Here is a 23,108-nt window from a genome sequence, read left to right as displayed (position 1 = left end):
GACAGAATAGCAAAAAAATTGAGTCGTCTGACACACACATTCCCAGCTGAGGTCAAACAAGGCAACACTCTGCCTTCCCATTTCTGCTCTTATATTGTAAACAAGTATCCTTTTCAAGATCTATTTAGTGCCCCCTTTCTTTGGCATTTTTCTGCTTTTTGTTCGTGATTTCACTGTATAAAATGGCCCCCAACCACAGTACTGAAGTGCTACCTAGTGTCCCTAAGTATAAGAAGACTATGATGTGCCTTATGAAGAAAGTACATTCATGCATGAGTTATAGTGCTGCAGGCCATGAGTTCAATATTAATGAATCAACAATACATGTTAAACAAGGTATCTTTAAATAGAAGCACACATAAAACAAGGTAGTGTATTAATCAGTTGATGAAAATGTGACCAGAGGCTCATGGAAATTTAACTCTATATTTCCTCCAGGAACAATGGTTTAGTATTTGTTCAGTGTTTGGGGAGACTTTATAGAATATAACTACCACAAATAACTAGAATCAGCTGTTAAAAAAAAAAAAAAATTGCAGAGCCAGGATTAGAATCCAGGCATGTCTGATTCCAGAGACCATACTACCAAACAATGTGTCATCCTCGCTCTGTATAAAGGAAACAACTGATAGGTTTGACTACATAAAAATCAAAAGATAAAGGACAAACTAGGGGAAAATACTCATAACATATATCACAAAGGATTTACTAATATTAACAAATGAAAAAGAGGAACCCTAAAACAGAAAAATGAGGGGTGCCTGGGTGGCTCAGTCGGTTAAGTATATCTGCCTTCGGCTCGGGTCATGATCCCGGGGTCCTGGGATCGAGCCCCGCGTCGGGCTCCCTGCTCGGCGGGGAGCCTGCTTCTCCCTCTCCCACTCCCGCTGCTTGTGTTCCCTCTCTCACTGTCAAATAAATAAAATCTTAAAAAAACAACAGAAAAATGAGCAAATGATCTGACACATAACTCATATATGCACACACACAAATTAATAGAGATAGAAGAACAGTATTCGATCTCCCTAGTGATCAAAGAAATAAAAATAATTATAAAAGGTTATTTTTCAAGTCTGTACATTTGGCAAAGACTAAAAAGAATTATATCACCCAGCATTCCTGTGAGTGTGTGGATGGGCTGCTGAACAAAATGTAAACTAATGTAATCTTTTTGGAGGAAAATTTGGCAGTAGGTATCAATATCTTAATGTTACTAATAAATTTTGAACCCGAAACTTCAGTTCTAGTTATTTATACTGTGAAAGTATTTAGGCATCAGTGAGTGAATAATGAACATAAATGAAAAAAATTTCTTGCATTGTTGTCTATATTATCCCAAACATGAAGAGTAGAGGGGATTAGGTATATTTCTATGTACCCATACAATGTAACAGTTTGCAGCCACTAAACGAAGATGACCAGCTCTGCATTTATTGGCATGTAAAGATACTGAGAACACAGAGCTGAGTGAAAAACGCCGACTGGCAGGTATAGTTTGAACCCATTCGTGTATGCACGCATATATGCGGATAAAAACACAGACTGCTTACAAGGGATCAGATTTGGAGATTAGCTGAAGGGCTCAGTCCTGAGGACAATATCAAAGATGTCACTGGATCTCACAACTAAAGTTTTAAAATTTCCCCACTGAGTATTTCTTAGAATTACAGGGCAAAGAGGTGCAGCACTGAGAAGCCCTGATAAGGCGGAAACACAGGTGAGGGACGGGCAGATGCCATGTCCCAATGACTGGTATCCGTCACGTGACTTCTGTTTGGAGCAGAGGGGGCGGTCATCCATTCAGGATTCCTGAAGTCTGATGTCACTAGATTTAGGAAAAGAAAAGGCCATGATAAGAGACAGCATCACTGTCAGACAGAGGCTTACAAGACACTGTAAGAGCTGAGAGCAACAGCAGTAGTTTGAGGGCTAAACTGGAAAGAATGAGAACCCTGGACAGTTTGCATTTTTTTATGTTCACTTTCTGGCTTATCCATCTTTTCTCTGATAAAGAGGCAGATGCTTCACACACTGCTAATGTATGTGGGCATAACATAATATATATGTTCTATAAGATTAGATAGAAATGCTTTAAGAGTGGCACCCCAAAACAGGTACCATCAGCAAAAGCATACACTCATGATGTCGGCAGTTTCTCTGATCCCTTGGTGTTTCACAATTGAGACTATTAGAATTCCCCCCAAAATTCTGTGCAGGAGAGTGAAACAGACCCTGTTAAAAGAAGCAAAGGTCCCCCGAAGGCTTTAGTAAAGGCACCAGGCATTTGCACTCAACCACTGTAATCGGTAGCAGTAATTCAATCCATATGGTGCACGGAACAGCTTTTTCAAGAGCGTTTCTGATAGCAGCTAAGACAAAACAGGTAGTGGGAGAAAGCTACTGTAATAACAGTGCCTCTATGGATCTAGGGGAGCCACTTGCCCCACATGAAAAGAAACATAAGCAAATGAGATCAACACACTTAAGGATGCATGCAAGTTATTATAATCCACTACTTAAAATGTAATAAAACAGGGAAAATGTTTATGTGAATATTTACCTACTCTCTATGTAGGAAAAGACTGTCCAGGCACAAAAGCAGTAGGAGAAAGCCAAAGAAAGATATATCTGTTTTTATAAATTTATTAATATAATCTACATATAAAAATTCATGAATAAAAATAAAGCCACAACTTGGGGGAAAGCATTTTGCCAAAATTTGGAAGAACTGCAATATATTCATCATAGTGTTTGTATCATTGAAAACAAAATGACTCTGACAAAAATGTCAAACATACACATTTATAAATTATGCTACAAGCATAGAACAGAAGATTATGCAGCCATTAAAGTTCTGTTTTTGGAAAATGTTAATATAATGATCACATAATGTTAAAAGAATAAGAGAAAAAAATTAATTGTAAGTACAGATCTACTTACTCACAGAGGAAAAAAATCAGATACTTAATAACTTAACATTATTGTCTGTGCCAGGCATTGTGTTACTCTTTATATGTACTAGCTCACTGATGTTTCATAACAAAACTATGAGACAATTTCTTCTTAAATCTTATCCATAAGACTTGAGCAATTCTCACTATCAACACCTGAAAACATTCATGTTGACATCTACAGGCTTGGAACCTCTGATCTCTCAACTTACAGGGTATCCGTAAGTGAAATTTAATGAAGATCCAGAATTCTCAGTTGCTGTTCCCTTCGTATATTCATCATTGCCCCAATGGATTTCTCTTAAAAGATTAAGTCTTTTGAGAAATTTGAGGGTTTTGTGTGTTTTTTTTCTATAAGGTTATTGCATATCTGTTGAGTACGGAGCCAAGCTATTTTGGTCTCTGTTCTTCCCATTATTTATTCCCATTCAGATGAAAATTTAAATACAAACTAGCTACCCATTCATCAAAATTGCTTCAAATTTATTTATGGTACAGCACAGAGGAGCTTCTGGGAATAAGAGCTTAAAGTCTATTATAGTTTCTATTAATAATTGCAGTCACTAATTGCTATGAGAACTTTTTTGGATATGCTAACATATAGTTAAAGCAAAGCCAATCCAAAAGACTACTATAAATAGCATTGCACGGTCTCACAAAAGTCATGAGAATTTTGTAAGTTTGGAGGCTGGGAAAGTAGAGACATGGTTCTCAGATTTTTTTAAAGATTTTTGTTATCATGGATTCAAAAGGCCAAAATTTAGAATTATACTCACAAATTCTGCATAAATAATCCACTTCATTGTCTTATTTATTTTAGAATTACCACTTTCATAAGACAGTTTTAACTATAACTGAGATTAGACAGGTTTCCCAAGTGCTATTTTAGCTCATTGATTCATTAAACCAAAACGTTCCAAGTGCCTGCTACGCTCCACGCACTATTCTAGGCACTGGCAATAAAGCAGCCAACAAAACGGACAAAAATCCCTGCCTTGGTGGAGCTTAAAGGCATTATACTGATGGTACACAGCAAGCAAGCAAGGTAAAGAATAAAATGTTAGATGTTAAGAGCAGCAACGAAGAAAAACAACGCAGTTCAGGGGAGATGGAGTACGGGGAGAGGGGGCCCACAGCGGTACAAAGAAACAGCAAATTCAAAGGTCCTGAGATGAGAGTGAGCCCATATGTGTTTGAAGAACAAAAAAGAGGCTTTAACGTTGGTTTCAGTGGAAGAGTAAGATAAGAAGTCAGAAACAAAGAAGTCAGAAACGTAACAGAAGAGCCAGGTGCTCCAAGGCCTCACAGGCCTTGCCAAGGATTTTTTTTTTTCCCTCAGAGAGACATAGGGAGCAACAAAAGGGATGGACAGAATTATGATAGAATTTATCATTCAAATTTAGGCATCTTTGCTGGTAAAAATGCTAAGCTGACGGGGCACTGGGAAAACGGAGGTGGACCACAGCTGTTCGGGCAACTTGGTGGAACGTACCAGTTGCCACAGGTATGGAGCAGAGGAATGACATGCTCTTGGCTTGAGCTGGATCCAGTCTGGTTGCTGTTCTAAAATGAAGGTGAGCAAGCACTGAAGCAGGCACGTGATTGGGAGCCTGCCGTAATCCAAGTGAGAGGTGGTGGCCACGGCAGCTTCTGGGTGTGTTTTAAAGTAAAGCCAGCAGGGGCGCCTGGGTGGCTCAGTTGGTTGAGCGACTGCCTTCGGCTCAGGTCATGATCCTGGAGTCCCGGGATCGAGTCCCGCATCGGGCTCCCTGCTCGGCAGGGAGTCTGCTTCTCCCTCTGACCTTCCTCCCTCTCATGCTCTCTGTCTCTCATTGTCTCTCTCGCAAATAAATAAAATCTTAAAAAAAAAAAAAATAAAGTAAAGCCAGCAGGACTCAGGGATGGATCAGAGGTGGGAGGCAGAGAAAGAAGGTTTGGGGACTGAATAACTGTACGTCCTCAGTTGGCAATAATGAAGTTGAGGAGACTCAGGGAGGAGCTACCTTGTGGGTGGCAGGATGAGGGGTACATTAAGTTTGAGATGCCAACAGACATCCACGTGGAGATGCTGAATGGGGAGTAAGACACAGCAGTTCAGAGAGCTGTGTGGCAGTCACCAGCATGTAGATGGCCCTCAAAACATCAGGATGGGTGGCAATCTTAGGGAGATGGGGCAGATGAAAAAGAGAAAAGGCAGAAAGGAGAGAGCTGAGCACCCCAGTACTACAAAGTCAGGGAGGAAAGGAAGACATGACAAAGGATGAGAAGGGGCAGCCAGGGAGGGAAGGAGAAACTAGGCGACAGTGAAATCCCAGAGGCCAAATGATAAATGCATCAAGGAGAAGGGGGTGATGCTTTAAAGGTCCTGGCAAGCTGAGGACTGAGAGAGGTACGTTGACATCTTCCTAGTGAACACAGGGATGGTCTGTCTATACTGATGCATGAAAGGAGAGGCATGTACTCACTGATTTACCTCTGCTATTCCCTCGCAGGTCACTGGGGGTGACCCCGGGGGTTTGAACTGAAGAGGAGAACACACACCCCAGAGAAGCTGGGCTTCTTGTACAAGTATGGGTAGGCTGTACCGCACTGCGCAGCTTTCAGAAGAGAATTAGACATGCTCACCAAGCTACAAAAGCATGATAAATCACTATTAGGCTAGATCTGCCCCCTCCCCTCCAAAAATCACTAAATTCTTCACATCTGATGAAGGATGCTACAGCATCCCAGAGAACACTGCTTCTCCACATGGCCTGTGTTATAAACATCACATTTACTACCTCAGAGGTCATTCCACATCTTTTATTCTTTTTTTTCTTTTTTTTTTTTTTTAAAGATTTTATTTATTTATTCATGAGAGAGAGAGAGAGGCAGAGCGAGAAGCAGGCTCCCAAGGAGCAGGGAGCCCGATGCAGGACTCGACCCCAGGACCCTGGGATCAGGACCTGAGCCGAAAGCAGACACTTAACAAACTGAGCCCCCCAGGAGCCCCATAAACCCACCTTCTATTAATAAATTCCTTTAGCCCAAGTTATCCAGAGCTGGTTTCTGTGGCTAGAAACCAGAGCACCCCGGTATACCCACCAGTCTCCAAACTCTGTGGTAGTTAATAAGACTCATCAATTTTCAAGTCAGGTCCATTTTCCAACGTAAGTAAAAATGAAGGTTTGAGGGCCATTTTTACATTGGCAAAATAAAAGCTTAAGAAATTTTTTAGTTGGTAATATCCTAGTAAGTATTCTTAAATTCTGATTGTAAATGTCTCTTTCACTGACAAACATTTCTAAGGAGAAACATTCTTTTTACTCACTGGAAACATTTATTGGTCTTGAATCAAAGTAGTGGGTTTTTTTTTTTTTTTTTTTAATGGCTGTTTCATCAGGATGGCAACCAAGCATATGCTTCATGCAAGATGTCCTCTTCTTTTCCTATTCTGCAGGGCTTCCCTGGTTTTCATGCTTGGGAACAACTGGTATAGTGGGGACAGGACAAACTTGTTTAAGCAAGCAAAAATCATTCAGCAATTCAGGTCAGGCCAGTGGGTATTATTTTAATAATTGTGAAGAGCTTGATCTCCAGAGCATTTACATTTTACTTCAATGAATATAGATAGGTATCCCTTGGGTACTCATTAGTGATACCAATTTTGAATTTTCATTGATTGTAGCTTTCTATATGTCTAAAATATTCCACAATTTATTTGAAATTGAAGTGTCTGCCTCACAGTTTCTGTTACAAGGCTGACATAAGCCACTTGTGTTTGAGAGAAATATTCTAAAAGGTTTAATGCCTGCATCAGGGCAGATCACCAGGGAAAGCGGTCTTAGGGCGTCCTACCCCACACCTGAGGTCCTCAGACTTGCCCAGAAGAGCTGCAACTTGACACAACTCCCCAGGGAAGGCCAAAAGGAGAAACGATCTCGTTTGTCCCACCTGAGAAAAGGAGAACATCTAGATGTAGACCTTCTCTACATTTTTGGGGTAATATCTTTATAAAAGCCACTGTCCTTCCGTTAAAGTCCAATGAGGCCAATTTTTATCTCTTAGGAAAAGCACGGGCCTCCTGTCAGGACCTCTGAGAACCTTGGCGGGTTCTAAACAGGAAGCTCTCCAGCGAATCTGTCCTCCACCCTCTGGTTTGCTTTCCACCAGGGGTCAGTGAACCTCAGTTAGATCTGAAGGCAAACTGAGATAAACTATGGTGGTGACAAATTCAGGAAATATTTGCATTACGGATGTAAGTACGAGGCAAGGGCAGTCCCTGCTTCTTGGCACTCGACACCGACGCCCTTGCAATCCCTCATGTGTCACACTCGCCCGGCTGCCACAAGCCTAAGGCTGCCCTCTGGGGCAGGAGGTGAATGATTTGAGGGCCAGGGCTGAAGAGGATCGTTGGCAGTTGCTCTTTTTTTCTTATTCAAATGAGCTCAACAGAAAGTGGTTTTTAAAGATCAGATCCATGTATGAAAAAGAACCCTACAAAGCCAAGTGCAAAACAAACATTATGTCATTGGCGTCAGTAACCCTGTGGGAGCAGACCTGTGGCTAGTGAGCAGGTTAGACACTGCAGAGAGCTCTGGGATGTCATCAGGACTCAACAGTGTGCCACATCCCTCAATTTCACAGGCTGTACCTGCCAACTGAGAACACACAAAGGAATTTCCTGAAGGAAGAAATATATTACAAATACATAAACTTCAGTGAAAATCTTCTGAAATGCCTCAGTTTAAAAGTCTCCCCTTGTGTTCCTCTTCTATTCTGGTTCTACTTAAATTCTATTAGTGAACAAACTTCTATTAGAGAACAAACTTGCTGTTTACTTAAAAATCTTAATAGAAATTACATTCATCAAAAGGTTAAAAATGTGAACAAAATCTGCAAATCACTTTTTTATATTTTTATCTGTTGTCACACTTTGAAGACATGTTAACTCTTTCAGGTCAACAGTATACTAAATGGTTATCTTTGCTTTCTGCTTTATCTGGAAGATAATGTCTTAGACAATGAATATCTAGGACTGAAATTCTGACTTTGTTTGGCATGGGTATCACCTTTCTGGTTTAAGTTTGCAATCTTTAAGTAACAAAATTGGCTTTTACTGTTCTTTGTTTTCTCTTTCTTAATATGTCTTTTATTATTTCTTCTTCTTATCCCTATCCTGAAAGAAGTGTCATTTCTACAGATAAATGCATACCAGCTAGAAGCATGGATTTCAAAGCAAGACAGACTGAGAACTCCTGCACTGGGCAAAAGACTTAACCTCTCTGGGACTCAGTTTCCATATCCATGAAAGGAGGATAATAGTACCTACCTCATAAAGTTGACACGAAAATTGCATGAATAATATACGTAAAGATTTTAGATCAGTGCCTAGCACACACTAAATCCTACTTTAGAGTTTGTTATTAATATTGCTATTAATTTATTTCTAAGCCCTTGAGTTGCCTTTTTTATTTTTTGATAGTATCAGTACTTGCAATGGGAATGTGAACCCACTTTTTCTAAGAGACTAAAGCCCACTAATTTCTGTATATTCCTCCATCACAAACACTAGACATACAACTTTTTTTTTTTTTTTTTTTTGCAGTATGAGAATGCAGGAAGTGTTTATGTGAGAAAAGGAAGTAAGAAAAGAACTGGAACTATGATCATAGGATATTTCAACATTCATAACAAAGGTGGCCTACATGAAAAGATGACATGTTCCTAAAGGTAAGACTGGAATGCCTGTTTCCTCTGTCAATATGCAGCAAGCAAGAGAAATGACAATGCTGGATTTGGTCCTAGAGGCTGAGCCAGACATAACAAGCAAGGTTAAGGTTGGGGCAGAGCTCACATTCACAACCATGTCACACATCTAGGTATTTTAAATGTCAATAGGATTTATATATGGTGATGCTGCATTTTGGAGAGAAAGGACTATCAGGAAACAGTTTGGTGAAGGAAACTAGCATAAACTGTCAGTTATAAGAAACTTCAGAAACTGAAGGTCAGGGACAGGTTACTTTCTCAAAGCATTACTAAAAAGTTAATATAAAATGCACTATTTTTGCTACCTGCGGAAGTAGCACACCTTGAGGGATATTTTTAAAATGCATTATCAAGGACGCCTGGGTGGCTCAGTCGGTTAAGCGTCTGCCTTCAGCTCAGGTCATGATCCCAGGGTCCTAGGATCGAGTCCTACCTCAGGCTCCTTGCTCAGCAGGGAGCCTGCTTCGCCCTCTGCCTGCCGTTCTCCCTGCTTGTGCTCTCTCTCTCTCTCTCTGACAAATAAATATATAAAATCTTAAAAATTGAAAAAACTAAAACATCAAACTGTCTTAGGAAACATCCTAGTTCCATCAAAGTGGCCAAAAGCAATTCTGTGGGAGGACCAGAGCAATTCAGAACTTGATACAAGAATTGTGACAGACTTAAAAGAGAATGTAAACTGGGTCATCTGGGCATTTAGAATAATTAGGACTATATTCACCTGCACATAATAGGAACCTGACTAATTTTTCTTAAGATACAAGAAATGCAGAATAGGCATTCCAGGGCTGGTACAGCTAGTCAAAGGTACAAATAAAGACAAAGGCTCCTTCTTGGGGTGCCTGGGTGGCTCAGTCGGTTAAGCATCCAATTCTTGACTTTGGCTCAGGTCATGATCTCAGGGTTGTGAGACTGAGCCCCACCTTGGGCTCCACACTGGGTGCTGGTGTGGAGCTTCTTAAGATTCTCTCTCCCTCTTCCTCCACCTCTCCCGGCTACGGCATGTGTGCACGCACTCCCTCTCTAAAAATAAAAAGTAAAAAATAAAAAATAAAGATCAAGTCTCGGGGCACCTGGGTGGCTCAGTTGGTTAAGCGACTGCCTTTGGCTCAGGTCATGGTCCCAGGGTCCTGGGATCGAGCCCCACATCGGGCTCCCTGCTCCGCGGGAAGCCTGCTTCTCCCTCTCCCACTCCCCCTGTTTGTGTTCCCTTTCACGCTGTGTCTCTCTCTGTCAATTAAATAAATAAATAAAATCTTTAAAAAAAAATAAAGATCAAGTCTCCTTCTAAATTCTGGGTCCACTTTTAGCATGTGACCATCATCCTCAAGGTCACAAGATGGTTGTACCACACCGTGGCTAGAAGAAATGGGTAAGAGTAGGGCAAAACCCAAGTATTTCTGGAGTCTCTCTAAAAATCATCCTTACCAATTTTGTCAATAACCTTTCTAAACTTCCAAATTCATCTTATTAAATTATATTGCAAGGGAGCCTTGGAGTTGAGTATTTTTAACTGGACACATAGCTATTCTCAACAAAATCAGTAAGAAAGGGAGTTTCAGTAATGACTAGGTAGACAACAAGCAATATGTGTGACATAATGAGGCATTCTGGAGTCTAGGAACAGGACAATCTTCCTCCACTACTGTCTAGGGAAGAAGAGGTCAACCAGCCCGGCTGACCTGAGTTGGCTACAGAAGCTTTCCTAGGGGCGCCTGGGTGGCTCAGTTGGTTAAGCGACTGCCTTCGGCCCAGGTCATGATCCTGGAGTCCCTGGATCGAGTCCCGCATCGGGCTCCCTGCTCGGCGGGGAGTCTGCTTCTCCCTCTGACCCTCCCCCCTCTCATGTGCTCTCTCTCATTCTCTCTCTCTCAAATAAATAAATAAAATCTTTAAAAAAAAAAAAAAAAGAAGCTTTCCTAGATGCTGGAATCTGCCATTGTGATCATAACTCCATGCTTCCAAACCACCTGCTAATAGTCACTTGCCTACCCATAAAATCTTTGCTCCAGTGGACAGAATGCAGTGGACAGCTGAGGCCTTTATCCTGACAAGTACATTTTTTTACTGTAAATGAACCGACCTTCCACTTCACCACCAAACCACTTGTGGATCTAAGTTTCCTCAATTAGTCCCTGAGGACCTGGTGAACTCTGGGTTCATTATCAAAAATCAATCACTCTCAGTTCTAGTTTGGCTGAAATCGTTTTGTATTTTAAAATTATTTCACATGGGTTGTAGACATATATATATTATAGGATTTGACAAAATATATTAAACTGATGTCAATATTTATTTATCTTGGCATCTTTCCCAGACTACACTTAAATACACAAAGTTTGGTCGTTATTATGACCATCAAATAAAGAAAAATACTCAATTTAGGAATAGGAAGGCTTGAGTTAGGAATGGGCTAAGTTAATAAAAGTTTTGGTTGGACTAGAACCACACTAAAACTCTTAATTCTAGGCAAGTCATATACGTATTTTGGCTGGGCAGCACTTTCTGATCATACATATTGGATGAGGAGTTGATTTTTTTTAATTTTTATGACTCTGCTCAATAACTAAATTCGAAATTTCTCTGGAAATATGCCACATATTGACAAGGCACAAAATGGGCATGCATGGGTAAGTGGCTCCTAGCTGTATATACAGCGCTTCAAATATCCTTATCTAATGTTGGGTCCTAATGTTGGATCCTACCAGATGATAATAGCTACTATCTAAAAAGCACCTATTATGTGCGAGGTGCTTTATAAGCATGGCCTCATTTGATGACTGCAACCCTGAAATATGAATATTATTATTTCTACGTTAGAATCAGAAAACTGAGACTTACAGAGGAGAGGCAACTTGCTGAAGGCACACAACTAATAAGCGGTAGAGAAAGGATATATATGCAGCCTCTCTGCTGCCAAAGCTTGAACTCTTGCCACTCATACATGCCTGTGCCTCCCAGGACTGCCCTTTTTAGTGAAATAACTCTCAACTCTCAGCCAAGGCATCTTTGAAATTCCGAGCTGAAATAGACAATGGCACAAAACAATAAAACAGAATTTGCTCAAGAAAGACTACAGTACTCACTCCAGAGCAACACATCTCCAATCTAGTGTTTGCTTTATACCAAGGCCCCCACCCCCCTTTTGACCTGTTAAGTGCCAGCAACCAGAAAAGTTGGCATCACTATTTCATACCTGGGCAACTGCAGTTATGAGCCTTGGTACAGACCACCAAGTGAAGACGACGACTTGAGGTGACAGAGGGGTTGAGAGAGAAAGTCCTTCATCAGTTTACTAGAGGAGATTCTTTGCACTCAAGCATTCCGACGTCTCCAGGTTGAGCTGTCTTTCAGATTCAAGCTAATTTAGTACACAGTTTTCCAATTTCTGTAACTCCCGCCAATGTGTACATCTATGCTTCTATGTACAAACTTCAGAATCTGTAGTTTGACAAATTAAGTGACAATGGGGAAAGTGGCTGACTCAGAATTAAACAGCTACAGGCTTGCAAGTTCTTCCGAGAGATTTTACAGTGTAGGAAGAAGGGCCCGATTTTGAGGAGTAATTAACCCATAATTTTTTAAAAGGGCAAGTGCATGTCACAGAAACATAACACTAAGTTTTTAAGAGAATAATACAAAAGCCTACTCATCTACTTCTATGATTGCAAATATCCAATGAGTACAATAATTGTTATAAATCTGCTGATATTTTTCATGTTACAGTCAAGGGAGAGAAAAATAGAGATGGTGACAGAAAATCTGAAGGGAAGAAGGAAAAAGAGAAAGAACAGAAAGAACAAGAGAAGAGAGCTGTACAGCAGGAAAAGGGAAGGAAGAGGAGAGGAAGAACAAGGACCTGTGACACGGTGGAAGGGAGAAGAGGAGGAAAGACAATGAGAAAATTTAGGAGGAGGAAGAAAGGGACCAAGGGTGAGAGCACGTGAGATACAGATGGAAGAAGAGCAGGCTGAGCAGGAAAGGCAGAGAAAGTCGATTCTGAGGTGAGTGTGGCGTGGCTGGTCAACCATGGTCATGCGTCCATGTGTCACTCGGTTTGTGAGCACCCGCATACATCAGTGGCAATCACTCATGAGTTCTTCACTAGTTGCAAAGACTCCTTGAATCAATAAAATTTAATTTATTCTGTTTTCCAAATAAAGTTTTATTTCTCTAGGGAAAGATGATTTAGTATCAAAAGATAAGCTGGGTTTCAGCTTTTACTTTGGAACATCAGAGTTCCTATGACTACTTCTTTGTGGCATCCAAAAGCTACCTAATTACCTTCACTTTGTTTTTTGAGTGAATTAGAGCTGCCTTAAGCCACACATCGACATCTGTACATTTGTACTGATCCTTCCGCACATCCCTACATCTGTTGCTATACTGGTTCCTACCTGGGATTGAATAAAGAAGGAAAAAATAGGTATAGTTTTAGCAAAGCACATCTTAGAAATAATTGGTTAACCCACAGGCACGGCATTCAATCCTTTAGAGGCTCTCTTGCCTTCGATGAGATGGGCATGGCAGATATCCTGGGGAAAATTACTCTCTGAGCTATAGAACCGAAACCAAAGTAAGCTCACCTCATGGGGAATTACCTGACAGCCAAGAATCATTTTTTTTTTTTTTTAAATACACCATTCCTGTGTCTGGACAGTCATTATGAAATCTTCATATTTGGAAAACTCAATTCCAATTTCTGAAAATGTGTTTTTAATACTGTTTTGCTTAAGCTCGGTAAGATTGAAATTATACAGTTTGGTTATTTAATAAATGATCTAAAATCGGTGGGGTGGATTAATCATCCAAATGTTTCTTGAAACCAAAATATTTAGATAAATGAATTTCTCTTTTTATCTGTGTTATGTCATTACTCAGACAAAGCCTAAATCATTTCTTTTGTTCATAGTGAACCAGCTATTCTAACAGAATGCATTCCACCTTCCTTCTCTTCCTGACAGAGTGTAGGGCCATCTATTTTTGCTATTTCTATATTACATTAAGAACTTAAAAAAATTTTAAGAACTTTATATCTTACGTGAGAATATATACAATTTTTTAAATGCCAATGTTCAAAAAGTGCTCGTTACTCTATTTATGCTTTTCAGATGTAAAGGCTATTTGAAATACTAAGGGTTCAATGCATCAGCAACCATCTGTTAACATTAAAGACAAAGTAAGTGCCATTTGAAATAATCAAAAGAACAATTATAGCTTAATGTGCAACACATTCTAAATAATTGATAATGTAAGGTTCCCAGGTCATTCTATAAAGTTGATCAATTCCAGAGAGAGACAGAAAATAAATCAAAGATGGCTTTCAGATCTATTCCTTTGAATGAACTAATTTATGAAAAAATTTCTTTTTTTTTTAAGACCTGAGATCATGAATCAGGCGCTCTACTGACTGAGCCACCAAGGCACCCCTAATTTATGAAAAAATTTCAAAGTCAATAGTGTGGACTTTAAAATCTTGTTACAATGCCTATCACCTACTTTTTAAAGGTGAAGAGAAAAAAAATATGGGAATAAGGTAGTTCTGTCAAAAATATATGGTTACAATATGCAACTTTTATTCTTTAGCATTTTTAATGAAAATAATAGTTTAAAATATTCATAAAAATTGGAGGGAAATACTCTAATCAAATAATTTCTAGTAATGTAGTATAGTGAATGAAGTAAGAATATCTGCCTAAATGAGATGTTTTCAATTATGAGCCTGAGACCTGATTTTTTTAAATTTATGGTTGGAATTGAACCTCCCATGGGGAATATATATTAAAGCAAGATTTATATGATTTAAGAACCAATCTGAACCACATCAGTAAAACATATTTGAAATAAATCGTAGGGAATGAGATGAAATATATAACTGTTAGAGCAAAATGCTTTAAGATGGTCAATTTTCACAGTCACATACGAGTAGGACACCACTGCAGTTCACTTATAAATTGCATTTGACAAATGATCCTAAGAGTTTAAATGTGCTGATTCTGGAATCCGAGACAGGTAAAGGTCAAATAACCACACACCTGATCAAACAATAGTTACCTTAGCAACATGAGATTACTTTAATTCAAATGATAATATCACTCCTTTGAAAGGAATTTTATTTGGAGTATATTACCAAAAATTATGTCTGACATATATCATTCCTATATTTGAGAAGTCATTACATCGCACTGCCTTTGAGCAGTGATTTTTAAATAGCAACATGTTGATTCCAGGACACACGTATTTATAATAGTAATATTGGCAACTGTTACGACAAAATGCTCTTTTTCCGATTATATCTTTTTTTAGGTAAATGCTCAGTTTTAGCAGCGGGAATTTATTTCCCCAATCACCCCATAACATTTTATGCGGTTAAATAAATAAATCCCCATTTAAATAAATAAAGGGATGGAAACATAGCATGCAAGAACCACCAACAGTGCTACTGCATTTACAAAATACAATACAATCCCCCTTTTAAAGTATTATACCATATCACTAATTCAGTTCTGCTTAAGACAGAATTTTTTCCCCTCAATCAAATATTTTGGAACATTTTTTCACTACAAGGGACTACTTCCCGCACCTTACGCCCCCTTAATAATAGGGAGTCTAGTCTATTTCTGGATTCAGATAAATTGTCTTATCCAAGCTCAGGCACTTTCCACAGACTCATTTACCTATGCTTGGCTCTCACGGATGCTTTTTCTAATGTCTGACCTCTCCTCTCTGATGGTGACTGAGTAAAGCCAATCTTGTGAGTAGGCAGGTTCTTATTCCATGATTTCAAGGTTTCTAAAAAGTCCTTCTACCTCAAAATGTATTGTCTGCCTGCTCGGTGATGCTTAAAATTCTTCTAAACAAAAAAAGGAAAAACATCTTTCTACCATTATAATTAAGACGGTGGGAGAATTTAATATTGATGAGTCACACTCTACAAATCAGTTGGGGGGAGGAGGCTGTAAACAAAAAAGGATAGGTAGTACCTGAGGGTAAAGGGGAGAAACAGGGATTATCGTGGGAAGGGAAAGGTGCAGACATCAACTCGACCTTTGCATGTTTCACAATACTGCCCTGGTCCCTAGGAGAAGGAGCAGTGAATCGCCAGGCGTGGCTGGGAAAGAGAAATGGCCACCTGGTTAGACCAGCTAGGTTTCCATTTCCTATCTTCCCATTATTTGCAACCTTCTACAAAAAAAATTCAGGGTTGGTCCTGGAAATCATGTTGTGGAAATTGACCATATTTTGGGACTTGTGCAAAAACAGTAAATCCTTACAAAAAAAAAAAAAAAGGTTCTGATCCTGAGACCTTTCTAATTCAACACAATGTATGTAAGACCTCTTTTTGCTGAGTTTCTGCAATGTGGTATACTCATGCAAGGACACCATAGTTCACTGTGACTAATGGTGCCATCTCAAGAAAGTCACAGACAACAAAATTTAAAAGATGTAAGAAGATGGAGCACTCAGTCGGCTAAGCATCCAACTCTTGATTTTGGCTCAAGTCATGATCTCAGGGTTTTGAGATAGAGCCCTGCGTCGGGCTCCGTCCTGGGCATGGAGCCTGCTTAAGATTCTCTCTCTCCCTCCCCCCAACTCTCTCCCTCACTAATAAATGAATGAATGAGTGAATGAATGATATAAGAAGATGAAAACAGAGGTACCGAGTGACACCCTTTATTTAAGAGATGAAAACTAGTAGAAGTAACCATGTACTGTTTATAGAGTTGCCAAAACTGCAAATACATAGATATACTACTTAATGTTAGAAATATATGACAACTCTGTTAGACATGCAAGCTTCAAATTCTGTAGTATTATATTTTTGTTTTTGAAAAGATTTTCTTTTTAAGATTTTATTTACTTATTTGAGAGAAGAGAGACAGTGCTTGAGCGTGGGCGGGGGGTGAGGGGTGGGAGGTGGAGAGGGAGAGGGAGAAGCAGACTCCCCATTGAGCAGGGACCCTGACTCCGGGGCTCCATCCTAGGACTCCAGGATCATAACCTGAGCCGAAGGCAGATGCTTAACCAACTGAGTCACCCAGGTGCCCCCAAAAGATTTTCAATAAAATCTTTAAATAAAGGTGACACATACAGAGACCCGTAATTTTGAACCACTTTTATACTACACTGACATTTGCCTCTCCATTTCACATTCTGAGCTCTGTCACACAGCACAAGTCCCAGGGGGCAGCTGACATAGTCTGATCTACAGTAATGTTCTGTGTTAGGGGCCCTTATACATACCACTTCTATCTCAATGCATTCTCTTAGGTAAGAAAGTGACAACCATCAGCTGTACCCAAACACCATTCCTCTAAACGATGAGTTCAATGTAAATCACAGATAAGACTGATTTGTCCTGACGTAATTGCTACCTTTAAAGACTGAGAAGGTTAAAAATAAAATCTCAAGTTAATATTTTACAGATTTCTGAGCTTTAAAAAATTTTGGCTGAACGACCTTCTATTTTGGTCTCATATAAAATGAGCCGACCAGAAATGTATATTAGATTAAGTTTTCCTATTATCAGTTCAATTCCTAAAGATGCTATATAATTAATTTTAACATTAATTTCTAAAAGTCTAAAAGAAAAAGAGACACACACAAGCATCATTTCATTTTCAAACAATTCTTCAACCTGTAAAACATTTTACAGGGAAAAACTCTTACTGAAGGCCTGTTTCAAGCAGGCAGTTTCAAAATCTAAGTATTTGATAAAACAGGTAATGGGAATTTAAAATATGACATGAACAGTTCTCAAAGTTTGTAATAATTTGACCTTCTTGAAGTTACATAATAAAATTTCTCTACCTTTTCTGATGGCAGAAAAGAGGTAGAAATTGAGGCTTCCCCCACGATGTCCAACTTGAAGTATTACACTTTTTTCTTATTCTGTATCATTCATTCTTTTTCAGACTCAGGTATGTGATTATGGTCAGTCTTTGGCTGACTTATATTTGCTAGCTTTATAGCAAAAGCAAAGGCCATGTCATATTTTAGTATTTTTAAGTTTTCTATGCTAGCACCTTACAAAGGATGTGGAAAACGGAAGAAAAAAAAAAAAACAATAACAAGGCTTTGTATTATCACATGGTCTTCCATCACAACCGGACAATCACACCTTTTAGCCCAGCTTTGGTTCACTTACCGACCACTCTCACTTAGAACTAATGACAGGCAAGCACCCTTGCTAAGGGTCATACCAAGTGACAAGCTCAATCAATCAGTCTTTGGGTTAGGTCTTGGTTGCCATCAAACTGGCTGGTCTTTCGACTTAAGGATTCTCGGGACCTCAGAAAAAACACCAGAACGTTCTTGGGAAGGGAGCGACAGAAACACTTTATTAAAGAATGGACTAGTTACTGACAATTAATTTTTCAAAGTCTAAAATTCCACCGAATTAGACTCCTGCTTTACAGACAAGGCTGCCACCATGCCACAAGAAAGTTGTAAAAGCACTCTTCTAAACCTCGGGAAAGGATTTATTTACGTAAAACATTTTAGAGCAGACATGAAGATGTTTTTCAAAAAATAGAAAACTTAAGGACTCTGATCATTTTTACACGCATGTTATCTGAAAAGCCAGCTGCTGGGTGGATTATCTCCTGCTATGGCAATAATTGTTAGCCTACAAGACATGGAAACTATAATAGATGACTAGGCAATAGTTTCTATTTGGTTGGGTATAAGTATTTTTGCCTTGAAATTCTAATCAAATAGTGCCTGTCACACCTTAGAAGCACCACGGCAGTGAAATATTCAGAAGTGCCAGAGGAAATAACAGAAAATAGATAATATCTTATTTCCCCCACATACTCGATTTACTAGCTTGAAACAGTCAAAATACATGCACCATATAAAATTCTATTTCTCGGAGCTATATTTTACTTCCTTAGCAACGTTTAATTTTGATGAAGGACTCCATAATGATCCTTTTTAAAGAAAAGATACCTTTAAATTATAAGGGGCTTCAAGCCCTTACCTGGATATTAAAGCTGTGCAGATAAAAGACAAAGTCATCAATAAACAACACAGAGATCACTTTTAAAACAAGCAGCACGTTAAAAGTAAGAGGAATTTTTTAAAAACCCATCTATTACGGACATTTTAAGGGACATTTTATAAAGCACAGAGAGAGCTGGAAGCAGCCGCTCCATTTCAGGAGGGCCGTTGGACACTGGATGAAATGGGGGACCCCTGGCTGGCGAGCAGCGGGAACTTTGCAGCGGGCAGGCGACGGCGCGGGGCAGCCGGGGACCGGGGCGCGTCAATCTGTCACCAGCCCGTCCGCAGAGCCCGGCGCCAGCCCCAACGCCACCCGGCTACCCTTCAGGGGGGAACCGGGAGCAGGACAAAGGTCTGGAATCCGAGCACAGGGTTAGGGAAACAAGACGCGCGGATCCACTAAACGTGTCAGCGGCAAGGACGAGGAGTGAGCGGGGAAAGACGCCAACCCCCAATTCTCAGGCGTTTCCCACAAGAACCGGCTCATTACCAGGAGATGAGTGAGGGGGGTGTGTGCTGTGTGGCGAATAAATCCCAACTCGCGACTCGATCCTCACTAACTTTGTTCTCTGTCCCTCCACAGAGCGCAATGTGGAGGGAAGGGCTGTGTTGGCTCTCGTTTAAATGGCCCCTTGGAAGAAGGAAAGGGATAAAAAGCTGCGCTCGCGGGCGCACCGGGCCGGGCGGCGAGCGCAGAGCTGCTGTGGTACCTACCATGGTATTCTTGTCCCGGTACGTAGTAGGTGGGGTTGCCTGCAATGTGCAGGGAAATGAGCACCTCGCCCTGCTCCCCATCCCCTTCCAGCTCCCCGTGGTGGGTGCACAGGAAAAAGAAGGGCGAGAAGCGGGGGTAATAGCCCACCGCCGCGCGCGCCCTCAGCGTCGCCCCCAGCAACAGCGCCAGGAGGAAAGTCCGCGGGGCCCAGCAACTGCGCTCCATGCCGCCGCCGCCGCCGCCGCGCGCCCCGAGCGCCGCTCGCTCATTCAGTTTGGGAGGCGCCGGGACGGAGGAGCCACGCGGAGGGAAGGCGAGAAGGCGGCGGACGGGAGCAGAGCGGGCTCCGCAGCCGAGCCCCGCCGGCAAGTTTCCGGGGGAGACCGCGGCTCGCAAAGTTTCTTTGGGCCGCGGGAGAGCGGGACCTGGACTGCGGGCGCCGAGAGCGCGTCGTCCGCCGCCTCCGTGCGCCGCCGCCGCCGCCGCCTCTACGCGACGCCCCTCGGCCAGGCCTGGGAAAGCGCCCGCCCCCCTCCACACCTTCTTAAAGCCCCGGGCGCCGAGTCCCCCCCGCCGCAGCCACACGTGTCCCGGCCGCTCCCCCCGCCCCCGCGCGCCGCCTCGCGCGCGCCCGCCCGGCCCCCGCCCTCTCAGGCTCGCTCGCCCGCACCTCGGGCGGCGCGGGGCGCACGCCTCCCGGGGCCCCGGCCCCGCGGCACAGTTCCCACCCGGAAGGGCCGCCGAGGGGCGCGAGCCGGGGGAGGGGATGGGTCTGGGGGGGTGCTGTCGGGGGCCACGGGGTCCGCCAACCTACAGCAGGGGACGGAGAAACCTCGGAGAGAGAGAACCTCCCGCCCAGCTGTCTGGGAGAGCACAAGGAGAAGACCATCCCCTTTGGCCCTCAGATTTCCCTCTTTTTCCTGAGAGGAGGCGCGGGGGGAAGGAGAGGGGTGGTGGGGCCGGCGCTAGCGCCGGCTTCTTTGTCTGCGCCGCCCGCGCCCCGCGCCCCTCGGGGCTCGCCCGCCTCGGAGCCCGGGCGGCCTGCACTTGTTCTGGGGATCCGCCCGCGGCCCCGAACCCCGAGGGGCCCCTGCGCTCCCTTCCCATCCAGGCCTCGCGTCCCTCCCGCTGCCCCCTGCCCGGCTCCTCGCCGCAGCGACAGAGCCTCATCTGTAGCCGGGTTTTAAATGAGATTAAGCGAAAGTGGAATTGGCAGCCTCGAGTGGTGCCTGGAAATGGTGATTTGTGCTGCTCGAGTGTGGGGAATTATATGGCAGGAAGGGCTGGCGGAGCTGAGCCCCGACAGGCGCCCTTCGCTGGACTGTTCTGTTATTCATTGCTGCTGGGTTCTTCAGGCGGAGAAGGTGGTAATTTTTAAAATCCGTGTTTATTTCCTTTAAATGTCAGCTACGACCAATGTCCCTGAAATGGGGGAAGGGGAAAACGTTCTGGGGAGACGCTAGCAGTGATGACTGAGGCGGGTGGTAATGAGCTGCTGCACATGAGACTGCGGGGAAGTGAAATAAAAAGCACGTTTTTTAACCCAGGACGGCTGGCAGGAGCCCTGCGGCATCCGGAGATGGGGGAGCTAGGTTGCCAGGTTTTAATGCTTCTCCCCACCCACCCTTGGCTTACCACCAAGCCCAGATAAACCCGCACGTACAGAAATGAGTAGATTATAAAACTGGAAAGAATGGTGTCTTTGCCTATTGGGGAGGGGTGGGGTGCGCGAAAGGCAGGGGCCCAGGGGAGACCTCTGTAGTCATTTAGGTTGCAAAAGGAAGAGATTTTCTTCCTCTTACCCAGACCGAGTTCAGACAGGCAAAAAGGGCCCACTTCTGGCTGCCTTCTGGTTTTCCTTCCTTTGAACCAATCCCGAGGGCCCTACTGCTGTATATATTTGATGAAATAATCGTTACCACTGCAGCTATGTGCTGGGTGCAGGCTACGTGGGTTCTAGGTAAATTAACACATATAATACTCACACCACCCCCAGAGGCAAAAATTATCCCCATTTCACAAGGGAAGAAACAGTCAGAAATGTTGATTTGCCCAATATCAGTAACAAAGGCTGGATGCAAGACAGCCTGGCTGCTGGCTCTAAAGGGTCTCGCCCAGAACTGTCCTGCAACCATCTACAACCTTAGCTGGAAGGAAAACCATCACCACCACCTGTTCACAGCAGGCAATGTTGCCCCAAACAGACTTACAAGAAACTCACCCCACAGCTGGCATGACTATTACCATGTCTTCCTGTCCAGTTATGTGAATATAACCTAACACCAAATTAATCACTTCTAGAAAGAATCCAAAACTATTGCACATTTTTAGCTAACACTTTTAAATGTTCACTGTGTGCCAAAGGGCTGTCCTGAACAGGTCATAGATTAAACTCTTCTAATCCTCATAACAACTTTATGGGGGAAAGTACTATTAATAGCTTCATTGTACATATTATGAAAATGGAGCACTGAGAGGTCAAGTAACTTGTCCAAGGTCACACAGCTGATAAGTGAGAGTGCCATGACTTAAACAGTCTGATTCCAGAGTCCCAGCACTTAACCACTGCAAACCACTTCTAAGGAATGCATGTTGGTGTTGTTAGAGGGATGGGAAAAGAACTATTCTTTACTAATATCAGATTACTTCATTTAATCCTTACATTACCCTGTGAAGTAGATATAATTATCCTCACTTTTTAGAAAAGAAAGTTGAGATTCATAGAAGTTAAGTGATTTGTCAAGGGCACTCAGTAAGAAGAGGAGTCTGGGATCACACCTGGCCATGCTTGCTCCCAAGATGGCTGCTTTAAATCAATTATCTTTAGGGGCAGCTGGGTGGCTCAGGCAGTTGAGCATCCAACTCTTGGTTTTGGCTGAGGTCATGACCTGATGGGTTGTGAGATGGAGACCCAAGTCTGGCTCTGGGCTCAGCGAGGAGTCTGCTTGAGATTCCCTCTCTCTGCCCCTTACCCCACTCACACACACGCTCTCTCTCCCTCAAATAAATAAATAAAATGTTTTTTAAAAATTGTCTTTAGTAAAAGCACTGATAATTGGTCCAGGACATAACTGGCACTTAATTCCCAGAAGGTTACCAATTCCCAGAGGTCCCCCTCTTTCTGTTCTATAAGAAGTACTCTCTTGTACGTCTCTTACCATGGCTTTTTTAGCATTCAATTTATGTAACCAAGTTTATTTTCCAATCTTCCCCCTTTTTTTGTGCTTTAACTTTTTACAACATTACCTTGCTATGTACATTTTGGTGACTTCTATACTCTTAACTACGCAGGCTCAAATCTCTGACTTCAGCCCTATGGTTGTTCATTAACAGGCACAGAGACTGTTCAAATAATGCCCTGAGTGGTGTTGAGTTGCTTAAGAAAGGGGTAGATGCTGGTACACCCCACTTAGCAGTCCTTTGGACAAGCATGAGTACTTGTGCTCTTACAGTAACAGAGGTCCAAGTTCACACACCTCTGATACTTTCATGGTTAAACCCAGTTCAACTAGCTATTATTAATACATTTTAATAATCTTAAAAATAAATCAGGAAAATACATGACATCTATATAGAATCACCTTGAACATCAGGAATTAACATCTTCCTAGTAGAGCACTTGACTGAAATCCCACAACAGGAGGCAAAGTGGGTTACAATTCAAAATTTCCAGTTTCCCAGCTCCT

At 42.1% G+C, this 23,108-nt stretch overlaps 1 protein-coding gene across 2 annotated transcripts in view; it reads right to left on the bottom strand.

Moving 5' to 3' along the window:
* RELN (reelin) overlaps positions 1 to 19,647 on the bottom strand; it is a 516,612-nt gene extending 496,965 nt beyond the window's left edge. For both annotated transcript variants that reach the window (XM_021682887.1, XM_021682888.1), the window contains exon 1: positions 19,422 to 19,647. In XM_021682887.1, the coding sequence (XP_021538562.1) occupies positions 19,422 to 19,647 (226 nt within the window). The remainder of the gene's footprint in view (positions 1 to 19,421) is intronic.
* Positions 19,648 to 23,108: the final 3,461 nt, after the last annotated feature.

The sequence above is a fragment of the Neomonachus schauinslandi genome, chromosome 12 (assembly GCF_002201575.2).
Source record: "Neomonachus schauinslandi chromosome 12, ASM220157v2, whole genome shotgun sequence".
In the NCBI taxonomy this organism is placed as follows: domain Eukaryota; kingdom Metazoa; phylum Chordata; class Mammalia; order Carnivora; family Phocidae; genus Neomonachus; species Neomonachus schauinslandi.
Note: the sequence above shows the minus strand (reverse complement) of the source record. Positions and strands in the feature narration are given on the sequence as shown.